General features: G+C 37.6%; 1 protein-coding gene across 22 annotated transcripts in view; it reads right to left on the reverse strand.

Moving 5' to 3' along the window:
* Positions 1–18,255, reverse strand: part of ADAM22 (ADAM metallopeptidase domain 22) — a 230,886-nt gene extending 212,631 nt beyond the window's left edge. For 16 of the 22 annotated variants that reach the window (XM_019716319.3, XM_074340696.2, XM_019716291.3 and 13 more), the window contains exons 1-2: positions 17,819–18,255; positions 17,202–17,362 (exon numbers count right to left, since the gene is read on the reverse strand). In XM_019716319.3, the coding sequence (XP_019571878.2) occupies positions 17,202–17,362; positions 17,819–17,903 (246 nt within the window). In that variant the 5' untranslated portion in view covers positions 17,904–18,255. The remainder of the gene's footprint in view (positions 1–17,201; positions 17,363–17,818) is intronic. The other 6 variants (XM_088797775.1, XM_019716328.3, XM_074340697.2 and 3 more) reach the window with 2 other exon arrangements.
* Between the last annotated feature and the right edge of the window lie 6,040 nt (positions 18,256–24,295).

Here is a 24,295-nt window from a genome sequence, read left to right on the forward strand (position 1 = left end):
CCAGGGCCAGAAGGTGCAGAACAAGTGTAGCTGTTTCTCCCATCAAGCGAAATGTGAGGACTAAATTGAACCAATGGCCCTATGGAGATGGGATGTCCTGTGAAGACTCTCCACACAGACACCCCACTAACACCCCCAGCAACGATAAATATCTGCACTTGGAGCTCCTCTCTTCTTCAACACTTTCTGCCGTGAGCATATGATGCTAAAACAAAAGCATACGGACTTCTTCTAACCTAATTATTTCCTGAAAAAGAGAAATAACACAAACCATTAACTTTGGAATGACAGATTTTGGAAAGGCTGCTTGTTGAAAACTGTTGGAGATTCAGGAACACATGGTTGATTAATTAAGTGTTAAAATATTTATTAAATATGAGAATCCACTGCAAGAAAGTGGAAGTTCTTCCATTGAGCTGAAGACTACATCTAATGCTGGGCCCAGATTTATCTAAACAAGAAGCTGAGGAAAGGAAGTTATGATCACAACTAGTTTACGATGGGACAAAAACAATAGCATGATAAAAAGTGAAGAGTATAACAGAAAGAGAAAAATGGAGAATTCAGAATCACTAAACATTTTATGAAAAGCTGTGTTAAAAACCACTGCAGTGTATATTTTAAAAGAGTGAATTTTATCATACTCAAAGTATACCTCAACTTGTTGTAAAAATTATATTTAAAATGAATACGGTTGTCATAAATATATTTCAAATGCAAGGCGATCTTAGTTTCCACAGAAGAGGAATGAACTTTGGTATAATAATTGGTATCTTCTATAAAATTTTGGGAGCCTTTTCTTCCTCAAATGTCTGTTCCTTCTGATTTTTGCATTTTGAAGTTCTGCAGATAAAACATGTTTTTTAAAAAAGAAACTAAAACAGACTATTAAAATAGAGCATCTCATCCTTTAATCCAGTTAAAAATATAGATTCTAACAGTCTAGTTTGGGAACTATAGTCCAACCTCTTACCTCGCTGCCTCTTAACCTCTTCATGACCTGCTCTCCTTTCCTCTCCTCACTTCCCACCTGGAACAGCCCTACTCGGGATACAGACTGCTGAGGTCTTAGCTAATGCAGAAATGTAATAAATCTGCATGGTTACTCATTCAATTTAAAAAAAAAAAAACAAATCCCACGTGATGTTTGAAATAATATTATGTGGGGGAGAAAAAAAAAGAAACAAGTCTAACCTGGTTTGCTAAATTCCTGGAAAGCATACAAGGAGACCAAACCAGGATGCAGAACTAGCATCAGGGTGCAAATTGTTCTACCTCCTGGAACACTTGATGTGAATCACAGCTCTTGTGAAGTCAGAGAAATCCACTGATGTGTGTACACAAAAAAACTATACGCTAGTTTTATACAAAGAAATCATTACAGGAGTGAAAAAAAAAGCAAACATTTATTGAGCTCCTTCTATATGCTCAGCTGCAAGCTTTGCATGTTCTACCTCCTTTAATCCTCACAACAACATATGAGCTGGGTACTATTCTTACTGCTATTTTATTGGTGTAAAAACTCAGGATTAGAAAAATTAAGTGTGTGCCAAGGTCACACAGTTAGCTAGTGGCAAAGGTGGACTTTGAATCCATACACTCTAATTTCAGGTCTCTAACTCATAATCACTACCCTATAATACTTTTTTGAGAAGAAAACTTTATCAGGGACTTGTTTTACTAAAAATTAAGAACATTCCAAAACTAGAGTACATTCTTCGGTAGTAAAGTAATGCACAAACACACCAAGAATCAGGAAGGAAAGGATTGATATGGATAAGATCAAAAACATTTTTTAATGTTACAACAAATGATACCATGACAATGAATAGGTAAGCTACAAGATTTTTTTAAAGTATTTGCAACAGAGATGACCAATGATAGAAAAGAATCAATAACATATTTAAAATGCCGATAAATCAATAAGAAAAAGATAAATAGCCCCCTAGAAAAATGGGGAAAGTATACAATTAGGTCATTCAGAAGAAGAAATATAATCACCAAAGGTGCTCTATCTCATTAGTCATCAGGGAAATGGAAAGTAAAATAATTAAACACCACTTCACACCCATACCATTGCTAGAAATTTAAAAGTTTTATGATTCTAAATGATGATGAAGAAATTCTCATGCACTGCCAGTAGAATGCAAATTGGTACATCACTGTGTGATCTGGCAATTGTAGAGAAGCTGAGAAGGTACAAACTCTAAGAATGAACAATTTCACTTCTAAATATATGCCCCACAGAAGCACACGCACATGGATATGTCAATGGCATACACCTCTTATACCACCAAAAAATTGGAAGCAATCTATAAAGGCCATTATTGGGAAAATAAATAAATAAATGACAGTAGGTTTACAAAATGGAAAACGAGATAGCAATAAAAGAGAGCGAATTCATTTCTTTTACCTGTATCAACATAAGAGATTGAAAATCAAAGTTGAGAAGTGGCAAAAGGATCTATATGATACTAAACATGTACATTTAAAAAACACAATATATAGTAATATGTATCATTTATGGATAAATATTTATGTAAAAGTATGAAAACAAAGCCGGAAAGATGAATGCTTTGCAAGCTAATTTCCTCTGGAAAGGGAGGGGGACATGGAAAGGCAGGACATCATCAACTAAATCTGTAATGCTTATGTCTTCAAAAAAAAAAAAAAAGCAACTAAATTTTGTTGACTCTGGGTGGTGAGAGTAAGAGCGTCTATCACATTATTCCGTCTACTTTTTTGTATGTTTAAATTATTTCAAAACATAAGTTTTCTAGAATTAAAAACGTAATAAAAGTTGTCCTAAAGCAACTTTCCCAAGCAACTTCCCATGGTCGATTTCACTGATGCCACATTAACAGCTGAGGTGGGAGTAACATAACCATAGAGACGTCTCTAACTAAGCCTGTGGCCAGGAAAAGTACAAGCAACAAAAATTAATGGCTGGAAGCTTCAAGCAGGCACATGGTGACTCAACCTTCTAAAACGGTTTTTAACCAGAGTCGCGCAAAGGAAGAACTGCCTCCTAAGTACTAGTCTCACCTGTCAGGAACCCCTGCAGCACAGTTTTTAAAACTGTAGGTCTGATCATCCATTAGAGGACTCTGAAATCGCTTTAGTGCATACTGGCCAAGAATTGTTTTTAGAAAATGGCAAAGAACAGAGTAGAAGGAAACGTATACTGCTGCATATATTAAGGATAAAAGTATTGTTTCACAACTTGTTTTGATCTTTGGTGTGTGTGTTTTCACATGTTCACACAAAAACTTTTACATAAATGTTCATAGCAGCATTATGTAAAATTCCCCAAAAGTGGAAAAAACCCAAATTTTCATCAAGATAAATAGATAAATGATGGAATATTATTCAGCAATAAAAAGGAATGAAGTAATGACATCCTACGACAGGAATGAACCATGAAAACATTATCCTAAATATACTAAGTGAAAGAAGCCAGTCACAAAAGAGCACATAGTGAAGCATTCCATTTATATGAAAAGTCTAGAATAGGCAAGTCTATAGAGACAGAAAGCAGATGAGCGGTTGGCTGGGGTTGGGCGTAGGTTCAGGAGAGAGTGTGGGGAATGTGTATGAGGTTTCTTTTTGAGGTGAAGGAAATGTTTTAAAATTGACTGTGGTGATGGTTGCACAGCTGTTTGAATATACTAATAAACTGAATTGTACACTATTGTTAAATAGGTATATTCTGATATGCAAAATATATTTCAATAAAGCTCTTATAAAAACTATCTATATAATTAAATATATATACATATATAATTAAAATATGAATTATTTTGTCCTGAGATTATACTAGATCAGCTGAAGTCATGAAAACTGTTAAAGAGTTAACTTTTCTGCCCAGCTACTTGATCTTAATATTTTGATATGAAACATCCTCCCCACCACAAGCCCTTATTTTCTTTTCTGCTCTTAAACTTACTTTCAGATCCTTCATTCACACTAAGATACAAATGCTTGAAAACAGCTCAGAGAACCATCCTTCCCTGGGATCTCTACTTATACTAACGTGACTATTCTCTAGTGGTGTTTTTGTCTGATTTCAATGAGATGTGCAGATCTTTTGGAGGCATGGAGATTTCATGGAGTAATACTACTATATGGGTAATATCTACTACCTAAGAAATAAAGTACTTTATATTAACTTGTTAATCCCTAAAATGGAAGTAAAAATTGGAAAAAATAAAAATAAAATATTAGACAAAAAAGCATGTGGGACTTATCTACAGGGGAAAAAAAAAAAAGAATGTTGTCCTTAGTTCAAAACTATAGTTCAAAAAAAATCAAAACTCCAAAAACAAATATCAAGGGAACTGCTTGGCTAAATATGTCACATGATTTCAGAGCCATCAAAAATACTATGTCACTCTCCCAGAAAACATACATACATATATGTGTGTGTGTGTGTATGTATATATATATATATATATATATATATATATATATATATATATATATATCATTGTCTTAAAGAAAATGCAGCCTCAGGCAGCAAATGGCAAAATTTGGTGAATAAATTCACACACAAAGGTTAAACAGCTTGGATTTGTTTTTGTTGGGAGAAAGGGCTATAAACTGACATGAATGATTTTGTCACAGTGATTAAAGTGGGCAAGAGCAGCATGGTGGCTCTATGGTAGAATAACAGTGTGCCAATCATTGTCTGAGTTCCCACCACTTTCTCCAATGTTCCCTCCCCTTATCATCAAGGCACAGCCTTTCCTAATAAACCCTGTCTCAAACTTAAGGCAAGAAGGACAGCTATATCAGTTCAGAGGCTCACAGAGACGGGCCTCTCACCGAACCTGGGCATGCCATATATGGGATGGCTCTGTTGGGCCAGCAAGAACACATGTGGGGAGGAGAGGAAGAACAAGGTCAGAGATAAGACATAAATGTGGAAGGAGGCCCAGGCGCCTCTCGAACCCATCCCAACAAAAGATTTTAATAATCCAGAGGGAAAAAATACTGTAACTACTGGAAATCCACCAAAAGAACAAAAAATCAATAACCTAAATGGTCACAGAACTTTTTTTCTGCATCTTTGAGACAGAAAATTGAAACAAAAGCAGACCATACATATTTACTGAGCACCAACTACACATCAGGCACAGTGCTAAGCAGTAAACAAATTATGGCGATTATGAATGATCAAGTTCCAGCCCAAGATCACCGTCTATCTCATGGGGATACCTTCCATTAACACACCCAAGTTATCGGTGTTTTAATCCCCCCACCCCCACCCCCCCACACCCCCCCACCCTACCCCACACCCCCCCACCCTACCCCACCCCACCCTACCCATAAGCAGTAAGGATTTCATGACAAGCCTATCAGACAAGTGTAACTGTCAAAGTGCCTCATCACTCCGTCATACCGAGTCTGAGTCCTGCAGCCACGTGGCAATGGATCACTGCGGAAGACTGAGCCGTGACATGCTCAGCACGTGAGGCGAATGGACTGAGCACATTACCCACTGTTAAATCCAGAGCGGTTATGAGCGATGAGAAAAACGGGAATGGTTTTAGAAGGGCTGTTAACCCAGCAGTAAAGAGTAGAAGGGATACTTCAATCCATACCCAAAGAAGAGAATAAATAAGGGAAAATTGAAGGGGAACAAAAGAAACAAACAAAAAGGAAAATATGCACACACACATATACATACACACATACACACACTAAATAAATAAATAAATAAATAAATAGGGCTTAAAGGTAAGCAGTAACATGGAAAGCTTGTTGAACTATAACACATTTTCCAAATCCCAAAATACAACTCTAGCAAACTGCAGCAGAGATGGTTCCCAACAGTAAGTGCAAGTAACCTTTCAGAGTGTTTTTACTGTAGTTGCTAAGAGAAAAAGAGGCACTCGACAGAAATAGAGTGGGAAACGAGTGTAAAATAAACCAGGGGTCCTAGGGAAAGTGAACAGAGCAAGGCTAAACTCACAGGAGAATGACAAATGGAAAGCAGCAACAGAAAAGTGGGCAGAACCTGTACTAAGAGATGAGGAAAAAAAGAACGAAAGAGAAAAGAAATAATTGACCAGTGAAAACCTAACATAACAACAGGGATCTGGGGGCATAAGAATGAAACAGGGCTGTCTGTAAGTCACTGGCATCGGTGATTTCATTCAGTCAACGTTTGTTTGTTAAGCACTTGCTATATACAAGGCTCTGTGCTCAATGCTGGGAAGAAATAAATGAAGAGGAGGATGCATGCCTTCACTCCATGTTTTTCTGCACAACTAAATTAAAGTAATTTTACCCCATCACCCTCTGACAACTGCAAACCTCATGATTTCCTTATCAGAACATTCAAGAAACGTCCTAAACAGCCCATTAATCAATGAGCTCAAGTAGATTTCATATTAAATTGGTTAAGTTATAAACTAATAGTACTTTTCCTTCATTTATTGTGAGAGAACATTGTCTATGCAAGATCATTAAGAACTATCAGAACATCATGCTAAACTTACCCCCAAAATTAAATCAAATGAGAATTCTCAGCATCTCAGCCCCGAAATTTTCCTTTTTAACCCTAGAGGGTACTGAGATGAAACAAACATTGCTATACACCATGTTTTGAAATAGCGTTATCTCTAGTCACTACCCAGTCAGAAAATAGCTTCACTTTTGGTGACAGCGATAAATACTTCTTGAATTTCCCCCCCGCCCCCTCTTATTCATCAATACCTGTCCAAGTTTACAAGTATATTTATGAGGAAATAAGTTTGAAAAAAAGCAATGTAGGATAAAAGTTTTGATCCAGGACTGCGAAATGGTTCTCATAGTTTAGGATGTTCTACAGCTGATTTAGCTATAATAAATAGCACATGCATAATCTTGAAGGTTACTTATGTCTGCCGAGGATCCACAGCTGGGTTCCTGGCCAGACCCGTAACAGGATATTTCAATGACATTAAAAATCCAGTAGGCAGTTTGTGGAAATCTGCAGAATCAGGTTCTGTGAAATGGCAGCTAGTCCTGCCAGTTCTGTGAAATGGCAGCATCTTGCTATCTAACCCAAGAGAAAGAGATCCCACTGAGAGAAAAGCTTGAGCTATGACCAGGAGTACCAAACTGTGTGTACCAGCCCAAACCCCAACATCCCGACCTCGCGAGTGGAGGAAATGAAGGCAATTTCTCCCAAAGAAGTCTACTTAAAAGGCAAACTGAAAAAAATTAAGAAGAATAGAAAGCAACCAATTAGACGTAAAGGCGAGAGACATGAAACAGTGCCTAGTAGAATAAATGGTCTAAGAAAACTGTCAACCAATTCTGCCGTGGGTAGAAAACATTTAAACCACTTGCAAAATATGAGGTCTTGAGGTCTGTCTTCCGAAAAGTATCATCGATTTCCCATCTTCAAAGAGTTAGTTATCTAATGTTCTTTACGTGGGATAAAAAAATGCAACAAAAGGGCAACAATTGCTAAGTGCTAAAACTCCCTGGTACAAAATTAATTTTTAAAAAGGAGAAGAAAAATGTTGATTAACCCTTGCTAACAAATGTGATCCTGAAAAATTTCTTCAAATAGATTGTGGAGCAGGTGTAGGGAGTGGGGTGGGTCAGGGATTGAGTTCTTATCCCTTCTCTTTCCATTTAGAGTTGTTAATTATGATACAGCATTTTTTTTATTTTATTTTCCAAATCAAGTCATGTATAATAGTCTGTGCTGGGGAAAACAGATTTCTACCTTAAAAGCAACTCAAATGATGAAATCAGAAGTAAAGAACACCAAAAAGTCTAATATTATCTTTTATATATGAAGTATTTATATTTTTAAAAACACAGCACATTGAACTCTAATTATGTGTAAAACAAGTATAAGTATTAAAAGGGGTATACCATGTCTGACAATAGAGTTCGCAAATTTGTTGCAATGATGTTGTTAACCTCTTTTGATATCAGAGGGATTATTCATTATGAATTTGTACCAACTGGACAAACAGTTAACCGAGTTTACTATTTGCAAGTGCAGAAAAGGCTGAGTGAAAAAGTTAGACGAAAACAACCTGAACTTTTAGCCAACAATTCATGGCTCTTGCATTACGACAATACACAGCACTGTCTGAGAGGGAGTTTTTAGCCAGTAAACAAATCACTGTATTGGAACACCCTCCCTACTCACCTGATCTGACCCCCAATGACTTCTTTCTTTACCTGAAGATAAAGGAAATATTGAAAGGAAGACATTTTGATGACATTTAGGTCATCAAGCGTAATACGATGACAGCTCTGATGGCCATTCCAGAAAAAGAGTTCCAAAACTGCTTTGAAGGGTGGATTAGGTGCAGGCATCGGTGCATAGCTTCCCAAGGGGAGTGTTGGAAGGTGACCGTGGTGATACTCAGCAATGAGGTATGTAGCAATTTTTCTAGGATGAGTTTGCAAACTGAATTGTCAGACCTTGTAAATTCAATATTGCAAAAGACTAAAATTATTCATGCATTTATTCATTTGGAACACTACACTGTTCCAGAAAGGATTTCAGGTTGTTTATATGGGCAATTACAAGCTAAACTAAAATTTTTAAGCAGATGAGAAAACTGGAGCAAGAGAAAGTTCGTTACTTCAAGAAATATTTATTAAGCACTGATTGTGTCAGGTTCTGTTCTAGGAAGTGGAGATGTGTCATGAATAAACAGGCCAGATCACTATTCTCATAGTTTACATTCCAGTAGTAGCATCTTGGAAGAAAGACAATAAACAAATCAATCTTTAAAAAGAATGTCAAATCAAACAAGTGTTAGGCAGACAACAGAGTAATGTAATGTAATAAGGGACGGGGGGAGGGGACCACTTTAGAAAAGTGGACAGAGGAAACCTCTCTGAGATTACCTTTTTTAAGTCTGAATATTTAATCAGAGTATAACATGCATATGAAAATGTGCATATATCTGACTTCCCAGATTGATAAATTTCACAAATCAATAAATAATTCAGAAGACTTCTGGTTGAAATAGGGATGATGAGAGAGCACACTTATGAGATAGTCATGAAGCTGCCATGGAAACTCACGCTGTGACTTTCATTTTGCAGGAGAGCACAATTTGCCTCAAAAGTTGAGTTGGCATCCAACTCAAAGAAGGAAACAGTTACATGGCAAATCTCTCCTCTTGGTCCTGATCAGACACCATTTGTGATGTTCCGTTAATATCGTAACTGGTTTCTCAGAAATGTTTCTTACAATGACATTAAAATATCCTTTAGAAAAAGCATGGTAGGCGATTGAAGAGGTCAGGGAAGTGACTGAGAAAATTTATACCAGTTTAGATATCAAACTCTTCTGTGACTAACTTAAATCCAAAGAGATTTAAGAAAAAAAAAATCCCTTAAATCTTACGAATACTCAGAGCTCCTCAACCCTGGGTACAAACTGGAATCCACTGAGGAGATTTTTTTAAATACCCTCACCCCAGGATCTCGGGAGGTGAGGCCAGGACACTGTGGAGGAATAGAGGATAATCCTCCATAATTAGTTTCTTGTAAGTGAATTTCTGGCAGATTAAACTCCAACAAATACTCAGAGTACAGATATTCTCTGCTGCTACTTAGATATAGATTTAGGTATTAAAAGAAGATCTGAGCTAGAAATAGAAAGTATATCTATTTCTAGAAATGAACATAACAAGTGCTCAACATGACATCAATCTACCCCTGGATGAAGTTAGCTAGGAAGGAGACCTGGGCAGGACTAAGAGCTTCTTAAAGAAATAATGTTAGGTATGTCCCAGCACAGAGATAAATGGGTAATCACATGTTAAATAAATAGCAACAATTATTAGGTTGGTGCAAAAGTAACTGCGATTCTTACCATTATTTTTAACCTTTTAAACCGCAATTACTTTTCTACCAACCTAACGAAAAGGATTATTTTATGTGGATTTCTAACTTTCTCTTTGAGAATTCTTTTCCCAATACACTACTTATTAGGTTTATATCCTGTGCAAGTTAATGAGCTTCCTTAAGCCTCAGTTTTCGCATTGATAAAATGGAAATAATAATCTACCTCATGAAAGAGAACACGTGTGAATCACTCAGCACAATGCCTGGTACATGGTACATGTTCAATAAATAGTAATTGTTATTTTTCAGCTTTCACTAAATAGTTGCTTTCTAGTGCTTTTATTAGCAAAGTGAACACATCCAACTAGATGTTCTCTGCAGCTGTTGTTTTGGATAATTATTTACTGATTATGTATCTCTTATACCTGATTGTGTTCTGACATTTGGGATTCTGCAGCTACTTGTTCTATGAAGACCCAAAAGATATTTCATACCTTTTATTTTGGAGGAGAACATATGAATATGGATCCCTGTTTAGCATTTGATGTTTCTGTCTTATAAAACTTTGACCACAAAAGAGCATACATAATTTTGGTGTTGACTGCTGAATACTAAAATCTTTGATTTATAAAGATTATAATAATCAATGTACGCATTGTTACAAAACAAAACACATGTCCTTCAAGAGGTGTTTTTCACCTTTTGAATATTAAATATCTTTCCATATTCCACTGTCAGTCTCAAGACAGTAGAAATGAAGAAGCCCTGCTGTGTGCTGCAAGCTTCTTCACTACCACCGTGTTTCCCAGAAAATAAGACCTAGCCAGCCAATCAGCTCTAATGCGTCTTTTGGAGCAAAAATTAATATAAGATCCAGTCTTAAATATAAGACCTGGTATCTTATATTATATCATATTATATTATACCCGGTATTATATTATTATATTATATTATATTATATTATATTATATTATATTATATTATATTATATATTATATTATACCTGGTATTATATTATACCATTTTATTATGTTATATTATGTTATATTATATTGACCCTATATTATATTATATTATATTATATTATATTATATTATATTATATTATATTATATTATATTACATTATACCTGGTCTTATAGTAAAATAGACCGGGTCTTATATTAATTTTTGCTCCAAAAGACTCATTCGAGCTGATTATCCGGCTAGGTCTTATTTTCAGGGAAACACGATCTATAACTTGAACAAAAATATTTTCAAGTGCTGCAAGAAATATATAGTTGCAAAGGGCAGATGTAAGAAAATTTTGACCCCAGTGCTACTGAATGACATTACAGAAATGCCTGTGGTTTCCCACCATAGGCCAGTTTAGCACTGTGGTTAAGCACAGAGGCAGGGCAAAGACGCAGAAGTGCCTGGGTTCAAGGTGCCCCTCAGCTTTCTACCAGTTTTGTGATTTTTGCAGCTGATAAGTATTACCTGTCACATGATTCTTGTGAGGATGCAATGCATTAATGTACATCAAGTACTCAGAGAACTGTTTGGCACACAAAAAGTCACCACATAAGGTACTGTTGATTAAATATTTTAGTATATACTATAACATATGATAACATGATTATAAGTATTTCTCTCTTTTCCTGATTTCTCTTTCCTTCTCACTAGTCTCCTCAAGGTTTCCTCCTCTTTTTCTGCTCTCCTCCTCCTGGTATTACCATTCTTTTTCCATTTGGGGCTTATCCATGAGACTTAACGACAAATGTGGCCCTATATCTGGGCTCCACGGGAGCTACAGAGTACTACAGACCTTACAGATGCCTGCTTTCATTGTGTTATACATGTAGTTTCCTCCCTCCATGTACTTTCAGGAGGGGCTCCGATCATTAAAAATGATAGCACACTTGGCATTCTTTGAAATAAGAGAAAGCAAGTAAAACTAAGAAAATTTTTATCAACCCATAGGCTCTGAGAGTAATTCATAATCCCGTATGCAGCTGTAAAGAAGCTATGAAAGACAGGTTGTTTTGGTGCACAGTAAAAATCATTAAGCAGACTTTCAAAGATGACCCAAAGAAATATATACAAATTGGGATCTCATAAAGATAAGATTTAATGAAAACACGTTTAATTCTGAATGTTATTTTCTTTATTACGGCATAATAAGTTTTCAGTATTTAATTGTAAGAGAAGACGGTTGATAAGGGAATAAAAATGCACTAAGAAATGTCACCTTGTTATTTATAGCAGCAGAACAAAGTTTTGATTGGTGGCAAAAACTTTATCAATATTGAGCTACTTAGGTTTAACAAATGCACATTAAGAAAAAAATGTGCTATCCTTGCAAAATACTTCTACGGCTGTAATTCCTAGGAGCCCTTTTTCGCTAGGGAAGCAGTACTGCAGAAAATCTACCGTCAAGCTGACTCAATGCTCCTAAGTGAAACAGCACCATTTGACGTACAGCTCATCATAGGCATATGTATAAATATAATCATAAAAACAGAGCATTCCTACTGCTTACCATCTTGCTATCATCTTGCACGTTCCCCATTCATTACTGATTATCAAAACTATGATAACTTGTAGGTCTATGTTCTTGGCACCTGACTACTTGAGAAGCTACAACACTTGCCAGGGAAAGAGATAAATAAGTAGCCCACTTATTCACTGACAACAAAGACTTCTGACAAAAACAAATTCTGCTGCATGTAGAGAAATGTAATAACTGGGTGAAAAACAAATTATTGAAAATTTATGGGATGACCACACAACAAAATAATCCACCAAATAACCTAAGTTAATGCTACTATAAATCTGTCATGTGTGGCTAGCAAAAAAGGAGTAACCATTAAGGTGCTTATTCTTAAAAATAGCAATTATGTGATTATCAGTATCAAGCCACCAATAAGACTCAATAGGTGATAGCTTGTCCATTGAGTATTGAGTTAAAAATGTTGTCCTTTTATGTGCAAACAATTCCTTCAGCACAAATAATTTCAAGTCAAAAGAAGAAAAGAAAGACTAAATATTTTGAATATTATAGTTGTGAGTACTATTTTACAGGATTGAAATTACTTCAGACTAGGTAGCCAATCTTGAGGATAGCAAGGTTACCCACAATCAAATATGATTTCTTTGTCAAATAAGTGATTTCTAGGACTTTATGGCATAATAAGCTTTCAGTATGGGCTATCATCCCACTGGGGATAAAAATAAAGTATGCATTCAAGTAACTTCAAGTAAAGAAATCTTTTGCAACATGGACTAATATCAGCAGAATTATTATGTCACACCAATTGCTAGTAATTCCACATAACTACAATCTAAATTTCTTCCAAAAATATGTGTTCTGTTTTGTTTAGTAATGAAAACTGAAACAAGGCAAGTTAAAAGTAAAAGTAAGGTATTTTATACCATCATATTTCTTGGGAGCTTTCTGAAAAATTCAGTGACACATGACTGATTTCCTTACTCTGGGTCAGTGGCTTGATGTTAGGTGATTTTAGGTGAGAAATAATTCCTGAATTATTTTAGATGACCTGTAAGGTCTCTTCCATCTCTAGCACTGTTAGATTCCACTTAGTCATGCAAATTCAAATCATTTGTAACTTACATCTGGGAATGTGTTAAACTCAGGTAATTAGGGCACAATTTTTGCATTAGAGTGATGTCATATCTAATTTCTCAGTAGTACTCAAGCAGCCTGAGGGAGTTTATGTTATTTAACATACAGTATTTACAATATGCCCAGCATTGTTCCAAGTGCTCTATAAATATTAATTCCTTTATACAGTATTTTCAGTCTACTTAGTAATTAAGTCCTTATGAGGCTTAATGAGTATGTGAACTGGCATTTACCTATCAATTAAACAACCCATTCACTTACTCTTTGAAATTAAAATTATTCATTTCTAACAATGAGGGTTGTCCCTCAATAACATAAATCTGGTCAATTAACTCTCCTTACCGAAATCTTTAGATTGCCTTTATGACAAAGTTCAGATTTCCTCCACAGATCATGAAGGTGCTGCAGCATCTACTATCTGCTTTCCTGTTTCGTCGTATTTGTCCCTTAAATCCTAAGTATTTGTGGTTAACAAAAATGTGTCCTGACTCCCACATGCCTATGTACTTGCTGCCCCTCGGGTTTGACACTCCTCTTCCCTCCCTTTAATGTGGCCAATTCCTACTCACTCTCAAAACAGAACTGAGACAGTACCTCCCCCAGAGAGCCCACCCTGACTGCTCACCTGGGTTAGTTAATTAATGGGTCTTCTCAGCTTCCACAGCTGTCTGTGATCACCTCCAGAAAATCACACAGAAGGCAGAATGTGACTGCTTATTCACTCATTCATCTTCCCATTTGTCCGTAAGTCCCTGAAAGGCTAGAACTGTGTCTTTTATCTCTAAATCCCCAGGGCCTTGCACAAAAATTGGTACCCAGTAGCTCAAGTAAATAAATGCCTTTAAATAAACAAATCAACAAATGAAAATATAAGTTATATATAAATCATCCTACTTTATTTCTGAAGCAGAAAAGAAATTGCTAAAAATATCTATGGTAGCTAAGATGCCATACATTATATCTATTTAATTACTAAATCTATTATATCTATTTAATTACTAAAGAAATAACAAGGGCCATATGCAATCAACTTGTGTTTTCAGGTCCAATGACAGCTCTTATGGAAACTAGAAATGCCAAAATGCAGGAAAACGCCTCAGTTTCCTAATTGTAGGAGAAGTCAGCATATGGCAAGTAGGTCTTCACAACTCTACCTGCCAGATTCAGTTCTCGTATAAGTGATTTCTAGCTGTAGTTTAAGGAACATTGGAAATTGCAAAGGCTCCCCAGGTGATTCAGACATCCAACCAAATGTACTATGTGCCAGGCACTGAGATCATTTCTTGTAATAATTACTTTGATGACAAGACAGTATCTTCACTTTCATTTCTGACTTGAATTAATAATCTACTCATGCTGTTTAACCTAAATCCTACCAATTCATTCACACCTCACCAAAAGCCAGAGCCATTCTTCACAATGGTGAGGTTTACTGCTGTAGAAAGTAAAAGCTGCAGGGATCCAAAGTATCTTCTGCCCCAAGTGGAGAGGCCTATGAACCAAAAAACTGCAGAAGTAGAGATCCCTAAATGAGGAGAAAATTAAGAGGGCTGGCCTGTTTTCCAAAAGTGGTGGTATTTCACCAACAACAAGAAGGGCAGAGGGACCTAAGGACGTTACCAGAGTGAGACAGAGACTTGGTGTTTCCAGGTTAATCCTGCAGTTTTTTGTTTGTTTGTTTTTTTCTGAATTTCTACTTCATTCTGTCTCCCTTCCTTTCTGAGAAAGTCTTTGTGATCTGTTTTAAAGCAAGCACTGGCTATATCAGCAAACATTCACACTGTGGGAAACTCTACTGGATGAAAGATCCCATGTCTTCAGGGAATAAATTGTAAGAAAAAAAAGAGGGAAAAACTATGCATTAAAGTGACCAAAAAAATAAGTTTATTGCTGTCTACAGACATGATTTAGGTCCTGGATCAAATAAACAAACTTAAATATATTATGTATTATATTTACACATATTTATTTAATATAAGTATTAAATAAATGGCCCAATATACAGAGGGTGCCAAAAAATGTATACACATTAAGAAAGGAAAAAAACTGTATTAAAATTGTAATACTCAATATATACTGATAACAAAAGATGAATACAAGTCACGTTTGACTTCTGCAATTACAAGAGGTGCTCAAAGTGGTTATCATCAGTGTAATTTTAGTACAATTTTTTCCTCTCTTAAAATGTGTATGTATACATTTTTTGGCACCCTCTGTATATATACATATTTTAAATAAATATATTTAATGTATGTATACACAATACATAATATATTTAAACATATTTATATACTTAATATTTAATATATATATTAGATATAATATGGTTACATTTTTAAAAGAATTCTTGTCATTTAACGATGCTTAGTGAATTTTTTCATAAATGAAATGATATGATTTGCTTCAAAATAATACAGGAAGAGAAAGAAAATAGGTAGAATATAGATAAACAAAATTGGTAATTGACAACTCAATTGGTAATTAATAGAAGTTGCTAATTGTTGAATCTGGGAGTTCATTATAATATTCTATCTACTGTGTTTGAAATTTTTAAATTTTTTTTAGCTTTTTTTATAATCAAAAGTTGTAAATAAATGTGAGACTAATTCTAACGCACTGAAAAATGAGACTGTGCCCCCTGCTTATTCAGTTTTACTATGGAAACAAGTTAAAATGGTAAAAGAAAATAGGCATTTACCAAACATTAATTCAAATATTGGAATGCTTCATTAAAGGGTTGGCATATTAGGTTTTGTACTACAATAATGTAACTTTGATGAATATTACTGTAGCCCTTTAAATTAATTCCGAGTTTATATTAAAATTTTAACAAAACTAAGCATTTGGCTACAAATACAAATTAAAATAGTACTGTCCGATTTTTATAAATTTTACACATACAGATAAATGAGTGTAACTTTGCTTCATTTAAGTTTACAAATTTTCAACTACATGAACAAGTTATATCTTAATATGCTCTTACTGGTGGGTGAACTGGTCACCAGGTTGATATATATAAACACGACACAAAACATGTTTACAGAGCCCCCAAATAGTTAATGAAATTAACTAGTAAGTTCAAAATAATTTTCAGGCATATCTGTAGATGTGTGATATTGGTCTAAACTAAATAAGGGTAATTGGCAAACTTACATTTTATTCAACACAATTTATAAATGCCAATAAACAACATGGCCCTAATTACACCAAGAGGGCTCCTACCAACGAAGAAAGGAGGGGACGCCTTTTCTGGAAGGACACATGTCTGGTGTCCACAAATTGAGTGAGCTGGAAACCTTGCAGTATAGCTTATTTTTAGTGTTGAAGTTTAGTTAGGAATGTCTAGGCTTGTTTTCCCAATTTTTCTACGGTACCAATCTTTATTTAAATCACTTTTAAAGTCTTCTCTTTGAGGATTAAAACCACCACCACAACAACAATAATGATGCAAACCCTGCCCAAATATGATATCCCTTCTTGCCTATGCATGGCTTCTGCTTGGGAGAGGTGCGAGGGTCTGCGCCCTGCTGGAAGCATCCTGCACAAACTCCTCTTGAGCAAAGCCCCCCGCCTGTGGTTGTTTTGGGTTTTTGTCCCCGCCTTTCCCTTCTTTTTTGCACAGGGACCGCCCTGCAGGACTCGCTTTAGGATTGCGCTCATTCCACAGAAGACATTGCATCTCCAGGGCAACCGAGAGCAAACCGGCCGTCTCAGGCGGGCCGGGCGGCAGGGAGGACCACCCCCCGGACCGCGCCTCTCACCTGTCCGCCGCCGGGGTCGCCTCGCACCCGCGTGTCAAGCGCGTCATGCCCAGTTTCATCTTCGCCGCCGGAGCTGTAGATGAGCCTGAGTGGCACGATGCTCTGGCGCTCCAGGAAGCGGTTTTCGTTCCTCCTCTCTAGCTCCGTCAACGAGGCGTCTCCTCCAGGCAGGAAGGAGAGGAGGGATGGGGAGAAAATAATGACCCTGACTTACACTCGTCCTTCCTGCGGTCCGACGCCTCCCCTCTGAATATCCCAACGCCCCCTCCCTCCCGGACTCCATCTGGGAAGGACACAGAGACACCAGCCGGAGAGTCTTGAGGCCAGCTCATCTGAGAGCATCCAGGATCGGGGCCCAGAAGCAGAGCACCCCTTTCCCATCCTCCGCATGCCTCTTCTTCAAAATAAAAACAGGCATTTGACCCAAGGCTTCAAATGCACCCGCGCGCCCCCACATGTATTTTTGCTCCACTTCTCACCACCCTTCCAAAAAAAAAAAAAAAAACAATCTCCCCGCGCACTCGGGAAATGGGGATGCTCCTTTGCAATGAGCTTGAGGACTGCAGAGATTCCTGGCAAATGGTACGTCCCGAAGCCACAGAGGATGGCGAACTTACCTGCCCGGCCGCAGCGCGCCGGGGGGCAGGTCCCCAGGGCGCAGAGCAGCAAGAAGGGCACGGACGCAGCCGCCGCCGCCTGCATGGTGCTGCCGTCAGCCGCCTCGCTGGAGACGCTCAGCTGCTCATACCCGGGCAGCTGGTCCGGCTCCCTCGCCCAGAGTCCCCCGGCTCGCCTGGGCCGCCCCCTCCCAGCCCCAGCCGATGCTGCAGCGGCCGTGGCGCTGCAGCCTCCACCGCGGCGCTGCCTCAGTGCTGCATTGTGCTCCGCGGACGCTTCCGCTGGCGGGGGGAGCTAGCGAGTGCTGCACTGAGCGGTTGGCTGTAGCTAAGTGGTTTCTAGCGCCTCCCACCTCATCCCCTGGCAAAGGCTCCGGCGGGCAAGGAGCGCCCCGCAGGGAGCGAGCGCCTGGTGCACTCGCCCCCCGCGCGCGGACAGGAGCGCGCGCACGAGAGTCAGCTGGGAAATGTAGTTTTGTCGCGCGAACCGCTAGTATTCATCACGGCGCGGGCTGTTGCGATCTCGTGACGGCGAGGTCCTCTACAGCCTGAAGACCAGAGGGAGGGAAACGTGTAAAAACGAGAGGTCATCGTTGCCAGGCCTTTTGGCACCGAGGATGTCCAACCGTGCCGCTTTGGGAGCCGGTATTCATATCCGCTTCGTCCACAACTGTAATAATGTTTCCCACAAATAGTTAATTATTATCAGGGAATTATACTTTCACCAAGACATGGTAAGGTAATCGTTCAAGCGTTCAACAAGTATTGATTGAGGACTTACTATGTGCCTGGCAGTTGACTAAGCGCAGGGGACACAACCGTGAATGACACAGGTATGAGGTACCTGCTCTCAGACATAGATGAGTAAACACTGTTTTTTTTTCAATACAGTGTGAAAAGTGTCCTGATAATGCCCAGGGGAGGGTCGTTAACGCAGCCAGGGGCAGGAAGGAAGAACTTGAGGGCCTTGAAGGACTGTTGGATTTAGCCCAACTCTCCAGGGTGTTTTTGTCCTTTCTCTAATATAGGCCTGCCTCAAACCTATATTTGAAAACCAGACTTGGGCAACTCTACTTTCTCAGCTGCTTATTCCATTTTTCTTTAATTCAAAAGTGTTAGAAACTCTTGAGGATAAGACAATAATAAAACAATTATCAACACAATTAACGCTTGCATAGTACTACGGTACAGGTTTTCAGAGGTCACATACATTGTCATGTGAACCTTAGGTCGACAATTCGATAAGTGTTATTATTCCCATTCCAGAGAGGAGGAAATTAAGGCTAACAGCTGCACCTTGCAAATACTATAGCCACCTGCCACGTGTAGCTAAATTTAAATTAATTAAAATTTAAAATTCAGTTCCTAAGTCATGCTAGCCACATTTCCAGGGCTAAATACGACACGTGTGGTTAGTGGCTACTGTACTATACAGGAAAAAATGGAATACTTCCCTCATTGCAGAAAGTTCTATTGAGCAGCACTGGATTCAAGAATTTAAATGACTTTCCCCAAGATCTCTGTCATGAAATAGACTGGACCTTCTGCTTTCAGATCTGTCTCTTCCCACCTCTCCCTGGTTGAACCTGTGTTTGTGTAACGCCATCCTGGTTCTGGTCCCGTAAAACATACAGAAGACTCTTCCACATGATTCTCTCTGGAGGTTTTTCTACTTCGCTGGGGGGCTTTTTTTTTTTTTTTTTACCTCTGTCTCATGTGACATGGTTTCAGTTTCCCTCACCATCATGATGAGTTGAAAACACACTGCAATGTACCAATGTCCCCGCTAAACGGTAGTACCCAGAATTAAATGCAATTTAGACATCGTTTCACAAGCAAACTAGACAGGGACTCTTTTCACCCTTGTCCTAAATTCTTGCCTATGAGAACATTCCATCATATTTTGGTAGTCACATCACTGTGCTTGTCATTTCAAAGAAATTCCCCCAAATCTCCAAATAATGAGACACTTAATAATTCTACACACGACATGCAATTGTAGCCTGAATAGGGGTTACAAGTTTTCAACAGTACACTTTACACTTTGATGCAGAATATCCCCTAATAGGCACCATAAAAGAGAACTAGAGCCCAAGGGCCTGGAGAAGCCCTTTACCTTTATCACCTGTATCATGGACACAAATTCTTACCCAATTTTCTTAATTCGAAAAGTTAATGTTACAGATTTTGGTATATATTGTGCTGCTGTAAGTATACTCCACACTTTTTTTTTAATTTACACATCTTTTGCTGTCATAATCAATGCCTCCGTGTGTGTGTCGTGAGCATTTGTCTAAGGTAGATAGTAGCAGAACACGGAATTGCTTGGTTCATAGAATTTGCACATTTTTAATGTAATAGATACTTGCCTTTAAACCACTCCATCTCCTTGGCACCTCCTGAGAGGCAAGGTAACAGAGAATGGACCTCCTGAGAGGCAAGGTAACAGAGAAGACACCTGTGGCTCTGAGGACATAATTTCTCCAAGGTATATGGGGGTGGGAGGTAGCAGAAGTAAGGTTATCTCAGTAGCACATCAGAACAAAATATCCTGTCTTGTAGGGACATAGTCTCCTTTGAATCTCAGTGAAGTAGTGTGCTTCTGGCCACATCTTATGTATTTCATATATGTATATGTGTATTTGTGTTGACATTGTTGTCACGGTTTTCATTTGATTCCCACTATAGAGTTAATCAACACATCCATCACCTCACTTTTTTTTTTTTGGTGAAAATATTTAAATTCTACTCTCAGCTAATTTCAATTATGTAACACACTGTTAACTACAGTCACCATGTTTTACATTAGATTCTCAGACTTTATTCATCTTACAGATTAAAGTTTGTACCCTTTTACCAACCACTCCCCATTTCCATCACCCCCAGTCCCTGGCAACCACTTTCTTATCTCTGTTTCCATGAGTTAAGACTTTTTTTTAGATTCCACATATAAGTGATAACATGCAGTATCTCTGTTTGGCTGTTTCACTTAGCATAATGCCCTCAAGGTACATCCAAGTTGTCATAACTGGCAAGATTTCCTTTTTTCTCATGGCTGAATAATATATATATATATATATATATATATATATATATATATATATATATATATATATATATATATATATATATATATAATCACATCTTCTTTATCCATGCATCTGCTGATGGACACTTGGGTTGTTTCCTCATCTTGGCTACTGTGAATAATGCTGCAATGAACATGGGAGTACAGTTTTGGGGAAGCTCCCATCCCCAGCCCCACCACTCTAAACACTGAGAGTTAGGAGGTAAGAGAGTTGAGGAGAAACTAAAATGTTGTAGTTTTCGGCCCACTGAGAATAACCCTGATCCATATGCTACCTGAACCTCTGGATTCTGGATTTACAAACCAAGCCCAAACCCAAGTTCATTATGTCATCATCAAGGCCCCCAAATGGGCATTCTAGGTACTTGTTTGTTTTGTACATTTTATTAGAAAGAACTATAAAATAACCACTTAAGACACTTTACCTCTAGCATGCAAATGTAAGTTGTAATACAGGAAATCTTTTATTTTAATATAAAAATGAGCCGGTCCAATTTCCACTGTACATCACTTAAATTTTATTCACAGAGCTATCTTTTCATTGAAGTAATTATTAATAGGTATGTAGTTGTTGCCCTTTTATTAGTCATGTTTATCTGTTTTCTTTTCATCTTAAAGAAGTCCCTAACACTCCTTGTTAGAAAAAAAAAAGTTTCTGTGATCTTACATTAATCAAAACTACACTTATAGAAATTGATACTTAAATACAACATTTATTATTTTGGAACTTTTTTACATAGCAGTCTAGTGTTAACTACACATCCATTCTAGTACCAAAATGTTTTTTTTAAAAAAGACCTAAATTCTCATCTAATAAAATAATCCCACATTTCTGGAAATAAGGATTGAAATTCAAGTTTTAGGTGCAAGTTTTAACACATATAATGCTTTGCTTTCTGTTACTCTTTTAGTTACATTTTGTCTTGCCATTCATCAGGGTTGTCTACAAATTATACACATGAAAATAACATCTATACATGGTTCCATAAATTATTTTAATATAGTAATCTGTGTATGCAAAGAAGTCATTGGCTTCAAAACCCATTTAAAAGATTAAAAGATTCATTTAAAAGGTGTAAAATACACCTTTTGCTACAATTGCTTGTCATCTTAGAAAAAATAAACACTTGAGTCACAAAATCACAGTCTTCACTGCTGGTGTTTCTGGCTACTCCTGGAAAAAATACAGCTACAGTCTGTTGCCCTTACCTTCAAGTAATGTGGGCGCCTTTTTTTCTTTCCTAACATCTTTCAATTTCAGTGCTCTTAATATCAAGGAATTCAGCTCTTTATGTGCTTGCTGGGTTTTGTTAGATACTTTTGGCAAAGCATGTCACTTTCTATCAAGCAAACCAAGAGTTTTCTATCTACCCTGCTGAGGATCTTTGAAGATTCCAACTTCTGAAGGTGCCTCACTACATTGTCGTTTTGTGAACAAATCTGGAAACCACACAATTAAGTGCTGTTAGAATTAAAAACAAAACAACATTCCCTCTGGATAGACACAACCCCAAATGCACCTTGGCCAGGTGGCCTTTACTTCGTAAAAATTAGAAAAAAGTATTCCTAACGCTAAGTGATTGCACCCTCATATTTGGGGCACACTACCTGCTGCAGATTGCAGGCTGGATTTCTACCTTCCCATCTCTTCTTGGCTGGTTGCCCATCTGCACAGCACAAGCTACACAAACTCTATGTGGTGGTCCTGCTACAATTTATAGCATTGTTCGAAACAAACTGAAATTTACGCCATTTTTTACAAGTAGAATACTCATTATGAAGATCTGGGGGGTGGAGTGGTGAGGATGTTTTAAAACAGCAGTGTCAAAATAAAGTGAACAGCTTCTACCAGAGGGGTTCAACTTGGGCCTTTTTCTCCTTATTAAACACAACAAAGGCAAAATGACTCTAAACCATCATGGGAGCAAACTGTACCACTCTAAATTGAAGAGATTGTCACTAAAAGTCTGATTATAGAACAAGTTTAAATACCTTTTAATTATTTGGAAAATTTTGTGAAATACGGGTAATACTAAAGGGGGGAAAACCTACAAGTAATTTTCCAAGTTTCTTCTAGGTTTTTGGAAAACTAAAACCTGACAGATTCACATACGAGGTCTGACAATTAAGTTCGCGAACTTGTTGCACCAATGTTGCTAACCTTTAATATCAGAGGGAGTATTGATTATGAATTTTTACCAACTAGAGTTAACCAAGTTTATTATTTGGAAGTGCTGAAAAGGCTGTCTGAAAGTTAGACAACCTGAACTTTTTGCCAACAATTCATGGCTCTTGCATCACAATGCACCAGCTCACACGGCACTGAGGGAGTTTTTAGCCAGGAAACAAATAACTGTATTGGAACACCCTCCCTACTCACCTGATCTGGCCCCAGTGACTTCTTCCTTTACCTGAAGATAAAGGAAATATTGAAAGGAAGACATTTTAATGACATTCAGGACATCAAGGGTAATACGATGACAGCTCTGATGGCCCTTCCAGAAAAAGTTCCAAAATTGCTTTGAAGGGTGGACGAGGCGCTGCCGTCAGTGCATAGCTTCCCAAGGACAGTACTTTGAAAGTGACCATAGTGATATTCAGCAATGAGGTATGTAGCACTTTCTCTAGGATGAGTTCACGAACTTAGTTGTGACCTCATTCATATACATACATGAATTTGTGACTGAAAATGCTACATGAGTAATTTACAATGGAAACAAGGTTTGCATGTATGCACTGTAAAGGGTCTTTCAGTGATCCCCTACTGGTATGAATCAAGTTGTTGAAAAGTGAGTATTTCTCACTGATATTGTCCAAATGGTCAATACACACATCAAAGCATATGAACTAATATATTGGGAGCCATACAGGATTTCAAAAAATTAAGACTGGTAATCGGTTAATTTATAGTGACAATGCATTCATATAATGTTCAATGGCACCGATTTTTACTGTGAAAAATATTTGTAAATGCTTCACTCTTGCAAGAACATACGCAAAGGCAAATGCCTCCACCATCTACACGTAAGAGTTGAAATTTTTCTTACGTTTTAATTTTCTCTAAATTATTAAATCAGCAAGTACCTGATCAAAGGCAATCCTCATGTTTCCAAACTTGTATCTATTGTTCAACGGCACACTTCCTCTTTCATATCCTGATACCAAATCAGGGGGTGGAGTCATTTTTGGAAGAAATTATTTCCAGAAGTAATTATTAAGAATAGAAAAATTATTTTATTCCATATGGTAGCCTGGTTCGTTTTCCTTCATGGCTCCGATTTATCCCTACAAATAACTTAATCCATCACTGCAATATATACTAGCATGGTCCAACTAGGTCACCCTCAAGTGTCAATGTTTCTGGTGCAGAACCCAAACACAAAAATGCT

This window comes from Rhinolophus sinicus, chromosome 4 (genome assembly GCF_057876585.1).
Source record: "Rhinolophus sinicus isolate RSI-liver-muscle chromosome 4, RSI-T2T, whole genome shotgun sequence".
In the NCBI taxonomy this organism is placed as follows: domain Eukaryota; kingdom Metazoa; phylum Chordata; class Mammalia; order Chiroptera; family Rhinolophidae; genus Rhinolophus; species Rhinolophus sinicus.